Genomic DNA, 6,917 nt, shown 5'->3' on the forward strand with positions numbered 1-6,917 from the left:
CTGCTATAGGAAGGGAACTGTATCCTAACATGGTGAATTTTCTTTTGACAGAAAAGAAATCAGCAAGACGATGACTGAGATATCAAGAAGCGTCGCAGTGAATTGTGGAACAATTCAATCAAGGAATGCAGAAAAAGCTATGTTTAGGGCAACTATTAAGCTAAAGAAAAACTGTCTTTTATAGTCAACAAACGAACTTAAAAGCTGTTCATCTTTATATGTCTATTGGTTTATATAACAATGTAGAAAGCTTCTTCGTGGAAACATGGAGGATCAGGGTGAGATCTCCTTGGATTCCAGCTTAAAGGCCATGGTACAGTGATGCAAGCAACAATCTGAGCGCAGCTGACTGCCTTCATATCACATAATGTAAAAATGGATGCTATTGAAATATGCCATTGGACTCTTTGGTCATAAATAGGACAGCATTTAATTCGTCTGCAGTTAAAACATCAAGAATTCTCTGAATTTAGACACTGTCTTGCTTAAAATATAGAATAGTTGCGAGGAAAAAAATTTTTCCTTCATTGTGAAGGCTATTGCTTCCTTCATTTCATAGAACAAATGTAACTACTAATGCTTCCTTGAAACTTATTTTTAACATGATTATATACTAGGCAACAGCTTCGGCTTTAATATAAAGAGTTAAACGTAACATGAACCTGTAATTTTATGTGGACTCAATCTCATTTCTTTTGGATTACTTAAGAAAATGATTACTATTTTTGCTCTTAAATTCTTTCTTGCTACTACTTCATGTTCTTTGTATAGAAGGAAAATTGACTAAATTGGGGAAATGGAAGCTCTTGGTACTGATTTTTTTTTTTTCTTTTCCTGTCACAGGGGGTCATTTTCAGACTAAGAAGCAGCTGCCTTCTGGATATAGGTGTTTGCATGGTGTCAGTAATTTGTTCAGTTTGTCCTATTTTACTTGATGCAAAAGAAAATTTGGAGATGCTCAGCCACTGGAATCTGATTCCTATGTTGGACCAGTTATGTGATACTCTGCGTGTATGTAAAGTTATTCATGTTTCTTGCCTTGCTTTTGCGGGCAAGTGGATGTGGCGCTCAGTTACCATCTGTTCTTAGATGTTAAATCTGAGTTTAGATGTTAAATGATTTCTTACTGTCACTATTTAGCTTCAGTTTTGAGTGAACTTTGATTAAAGATTATGTGGAGTAAGAGTCCAGTTCTACCAAATATAATTTATTAAACATCACAGATTTACAGCCCCTGTAATCTGCCCTACTCTTTCATTCTGAAGCAGTGGAATCTCCTTATCCATAGCTTTTTGTTCACAAATTAGATGGACACTAACTTAGGGCTGGGCTCTACTGAATTCTGTTGTACTACAGGATTTTTGAGGAGGTTTTTCTTACCCTTATCAGAAAGGTGTATAAATGTTTCTAAATCAAGTAGGAACTTCAGAATTTAAACATCAAAAAAGCTTTACTTTCTCTTCTGAAGTTACTCCTTCCTGGCCATAACTTAAAGATTGTGATGATCTAACTGATTATCTCTAAACAAGATATCACCCTGCAGTTACTCTTCATAACTACAGCTTGTTGTCCTAAAAGATATTGAATTTTGGTTTAAAGCAGTAAGATGGCTTTCTGAATCTTTTTTTTTATCATCATCACAGCTTTCAGTGCTGGATATTTAGTGGAACAAGTATGGTGTCAGGACTTGTTTGATGGGACCCTGTGTACTCTGAAACATCCTTTTAGCTGAGTAAACTGCAGCAATAGCCTTTTAACAATCTTTTACATCTTGAGTTTGTTATTTCTCTTGAAAATGGCATCCTCAAGTGAACTGATCATGATGCGGAACTCTTAGACATGCTGGCATGATGTTTTTCTTGTGCTCTGCATTTATAGTTCAGCACTTCTAGAACAAATCCCAGTGGAACTGAACACCGGTCTAGGATGTGTGTCCCTAAACAGCTTTGCTTGTTTCCAGCCTGAGCAAAGTTTGTTTTCTCCCCTGTGATGCTAAGAGATGACCAGTCTGAATTAACAGATTGCTCAACCAAGCTACCAAACACTGATAACTATCTTTATTTTGAGTTGTAGGAACTTAAACTTCCTTTGGGCTTAATGAAGAGCCAAATAAGGAAGCAGAGCAGGAGGATTGCAGCTCAGCAAGAAGTATCAGAGACAAGTATTTCACAGCCAATGGCTATGGTATTTAATCTCTCAGATGAATAGTGGGAGTCAGGATTCCAATGGCCCTGTAAGTAATACTTATTAGCACGTAGTGGCTTAGTTCAGTATAGTTCTGTTCTGTTCAGTTGACTCTTCCAATGCTGTCTTCATCTTTCTGACTACCAACATAACATTTTGAGTAAAAGTTAAGATTAGAATAAGCAGCATCATGGATAATACTGTTCTTAATTTAAAAACTTCTCTCTTTCTGTCGTGTTTCCGCCTAAAAGGAGATGTTCTGACTTAATTTTCTCAGTGGTGTTCTATTATGTCTGAAAAGGAACCTAAAAATAGGATAATTTTCCTCAGCTCTGGGTTTCAATAAATGAATAGCACTTGTTGGAATCCAGTCATGCTGTATGGCTTGTTAAGCCTCCTAATTTCATTTGAGGTTCCTAGCTAGAAATTTCATGCATCTTATTCTTAAGCACTTGCACTTAGTTGATGTCCAGGGTGCAGTGCTGGTCAGAGAAAAGGTACCAGTGAGACACAGTTCAGGTGCTTGTTTAAGTGCTGCAGACAAACAGTCACAGTTAAAGGCTTTCATGAGACTATTGCCAGTTGAAAGGGTTCAAAAGCAGATCATTGGTAGTGTGGAGGTGGGTAATATTGTGGTGCAAAGCTGCCTAAAAGCACTTCCTGATACTTTTGTGTGGGCTTCAGTTAGTTTAGCTCTTACAAACTGTCCCAATTCTGAAGTGTTGAATAGTTGGAGAGGAGCAGAGGGTATCTGTCAGTGAATGTAGTTGCACAAATCGGCTTGGCAGCTAGCAAATAATTTTAACCCCAAAGGTCAGAGTTATGCTGCTTAGTTTGTGTTTGGATAGTGAATCTGTCACTTGAGGAAATTATATTGTGTTAAAATATCTCTGTTTAAGAAAAGGTGAGTCACTGAAGTATAATATAGGGAGAGACAATAGGACATTTGATTCATGTCAGATACTTGATAATGCTGATATTTGGAGGCTTAAGTCTAGCTGTCTTAACAAAAGTTTGCCTGGATGTTGAATTGACAGTGTCTTTGAACTTGATGACTTCTGTAAAGATGAAGTCTGCTTAAATTTGTGGCCATCCTAGAATTTTATGGAATTAAAATGATTTCTTGCCATAGCTTCTTACTGCGTGCAGACTTGAAGCTTTCTCAAAGGTACAGAGTCCTTAAGCAACAATATGTAATTATAGATTTTTATAATAATAAAGGGATTAGCACTGTGCTAAGATACTGTGTTTCTTTTTTTTTTGTTTGTTTTTCTTTTGAAGACTTGCTCTATTTCTGTGTGTTAACTATCCTAGCAATGTGTCCCCTGGGCACTGAGAATGTTTTGCCTACCCTGAGGTCCTCTGAAGAGCTGATGAGGCGTTTTCCAACAGTGTATTTTGGCAGATGGTGGGGAAAGGTTGGTTGGTCAAAAATGCTGACTTCTCAGAACCTTGCTCTATGGGAGAGAATTTATGCTAGTTACAAATAAACATTCGGGAGAGACATCAGGTTCTTTCTGAACAACATTTCTGCCAAGAGAAAAAACAGTCATTACCTGTTACTTGTAATCTTCAGAGCTCGTGTCCAGATGCTAAAGTAGGGCTTAAAATTTTGCTTTCTATCTTACATCAACCAGGATCTGTGAGTGTGGGTTCCTGTCTCCTGAACTGAAGGATCTAGCTTTTGCTTCTGGTGCTGGTATGGAACTTGGTCCTACCAGACTGTTGCATTTCACTGATGTAAATAAATTACTCATTGGAGCTGAGACTTTAAGAGGCAGAGAGAGAATGAAGACTAAAATGTCTTTAGAGCAGTATGGGTAATATATGAGAGGAACTCAGTATTTCTCAAAATCCAGGTTAGTGGGCATGGCAGAAATTTTTGGAAGACAAACTGGAACACAGAGGCATGTGGTTCATTCGGGAAGGATTGATGCTGAGGCACGATGCTGTAGAGCAAAAATGTCTGTATTCCCAAGGCTGAGGAAACCAGATGTTTCCACAACAGGAAAAACAGAAGCTGATATCCAGCTCATGGGCCTTGTGAGGCTTGACATGGCTCACAATGTGGCATTTCTCCTGGAGGTGGCTCTTCCCTATTGAGTGGCCAAGTCTGCACCCATTGCTCACAACAACCAAACATCAGTGTGTGATGGGCACTATCTGGGCTGAAACCAGGGTACAGCTGCAGTGCTAACTCAAGGTATGGCAAATAATTATGTGTATTTTCATACTTTGGCTTCACAGCCACGCTTTATTTGTGCTATCGCAGTATGTACTTTTGTGAACAACTGTTGTAAAGAATGAAGTACAGGAAGAGTAACATTTCGTTAAGAAAATCTCTGATAAGCACCTTGAGAACTCACTTAGATTTGCAACCCCTGCCATTGAATCAAATTGATGCATTAGTTCCACTAAAACAAGGCTACATATCCCACTAGTTTTAAGTTTTTGTTGCTCTCTCTATAGTACATATTTTACAAGGGCAGCTCTTAAAGTAATGCCTGCTATTTTATTATGTTGGCCCAGAACATCAGAGGTGGATGTTGGTGGCATGACAGTAGAGGTTGAACCTTCCCACCAACATTCCATTACATCTTGTTGCTATGTGACAGATGGCAGCAGAGGGGCAGTCTGAGAAAATGGTGTCTGACATGAAAGTGCGGAAGAAGCAAAGGTGTGCCATTGAATTCCCTCATGCAAAAAAAGAAATGGTGCCTATTGACATTCATTGATGCTTGCTGAATGTTTACAGAGACCTAACAATGAACGTGAGTGCAGTGGTGTGTTTCAGCAGTGATGACAACAACAGTGGGTCACCTCTGCTGCTGCAGGTTTTGACGAGCATGGTATGCAGCCTGTTGTCATTGCTGGTGAAGATGCATAGCTAGTGGTGCTGGCTGTGTTGGAAAATATTGTCTTGTAGCTGAGAGTTTTCTCTATCAAGCAGAGTTACTGCGCTCATTATATCTGTTGTAGTTTCCATGGAAATAAATAGGAGGTGTTGGTTTCAGAGTGACCTATATATATGTATGCAGCCCAAGACAATTCCTCTTCACTTATTGCTGCCTGGGCAAGCCAAAATGTTGGCCATCCATGAAGTAGTCAGATGGAGACTTTAGACATTTAGTAGACAAGTGAAGTCTGGTGGAAATGGGAAGTAATTTATACTTCAGTATCTGTTGGGAAAATAATTCTTTCCAAGTTTTCCCTGTTAATGGATTTATTGCAAGAGAACAGAGTTTGTATTTCAGAAGATATGGGGAAGGTATAAGTCCTGTACAAGACTCAACTATTTTGGATTACATTCGGGCTTATTAGATGTGGTTAAAAATCTTCAAGTAAGTGCACAGTTGTTATTTGATGCTCTTGAGAAAGGAGGGAAACAAGAAACAAAATAAGGAGTTCAGAAGGTAGTTTCACTTGGTCTGTTTGGAAGATGATGGATGGGATAAGGGAACAGAAGAGAGCTGCTTTTTAATGGCCCGGCAGCAATCTCCTAATGTGAAGGAAAAATAGCATAGCAAGGACTTCTAAGGATCAATCAAAATGAAACTACAGAAATTGGAAGGGAAGCACATGATTAAGTGTGAAAAGATGAGGGGATGGAGAAAAAATAATGAATGATTCAGAGAAAACGGATACACTTAATGTTTTCTTCGCCTCGCTTTCTTCTGACGAGCAAAAGGAGGAAATGGATTAAATTATCACAATGTGGTAGAAAAACTACACTCAGAATAGTTACTGGTATGTGGTCAGAGAGGGTATTTGAAGTGAGACCACTATGCAATTTATTGCAGGGCCTGCATTTTCTGATATAGCCCATATAAAAAATTACGGTTGTCACCGATTTGAGAATACATGCAGGCACTTCAGAAGGCTGTAACAGGGTTTGAAACAGCTGTAAAGTGCAGGGGAAAAAATTGCCTGAAATGAATGGGAAGAAATTTGATAAAGATGAATGCAAAGTGCTGTTCTTAGAAGGAGGCATCAGACATTCAGATACAAAATGGGGAAATTGCTGGCAGAGCAGCAGTGCGGTGGGAGTGGATAAGTTACAGCAATAATAAGCTGTGGGGGGAGGAACAAGGTAGGTGTCATTGTGGGCTGGCAGGAGAGATGCATGCAAGAAATGAGATCATATTGTTTGATGTTGGGATGGTGGACTGCAGTGACCAATTTTAGGCATGGTATTCCAAGAAATATATTGATTTTTGGAGAGCGGCCAGAGGGAGGGAAGATGATTATCACATCAAAACACGGCTCATTAGAAAAGACAAGATTGGAATCTTCTAATAGGAGAGTGGCACTGAGCTCAGCATCATTTCTAAAAGAAATTGGCTGAAGTGTAGCGAAGATGAGCACGGAGAGATCTCAGATAAAAGTCATCCTACTCTGAGCCCTAAAGTAGGCAGTGTGAGGAGCCTGGGGACCCTGCAGGAACGGCTTGATCTTCCCCGAGACCCTTTCTCACTGCACTTCTTCAGGACTTGGTGAGAATTTCAGTCTTATCCAGGGAGAAACTCAAATTTCACATCTCCTGTGAGTGCCATGTGTCCTTTCCCAATTCTATCTGCTATCACTGATTCCAGGTGGAAGCTTTTGGTGTTCTCTTGTTTGTGTGTAGCCACCTCCAAATCCTTTGAGGACACAGTCATTCCACCCCTCTTAGAGCACATGAGTGAAGAGGAGAGCAAATGGGGATAGATTTGGGTTTTCTCCCTTGCCAGAAG

At 39.5% G+C, this 6,917-nt stretch overlaps 1 protein-coding gene across 1 annotated transcript in view; it reads left to right on the forward strand.

Moving 5' to 3' along the window:
- Nucleotides 1-3,425, forward strand: part of CDC123 (cell division cycle 123) — a 37,990-nt gene extending 34,565 nt beyond the window's left edge. The window contains exon 13 of the mRNA XM_003201858.4: nt 52-3,425. Within this exon, the coding sequence (XP_003201906.1) occupies nt 52-78 (27 nt within the window). The 3' untranslated portion in view covers nt 79-3,425. The remainder of the gene's footprint in view (nt 1-51) is intronic.
- Nucleotides 3,426-6,917: the final 3,492 nt, after the last annotated feature.

This window comes from Meleagris gallopavo, chromosome 1, assembly GCF_905368555.1.
Source record: "Meleagris gallopavo chromosome 1, MGAL_WU_HG_1.1, whole genome shotgun sequence".
In the NCBI taxonomy this organism is placed as follows: Eukaryota; Metazoa; Chordata; class Aves; order Galliformes; family Phasianidae; genus Meleagris; species Meleagris gallopavo.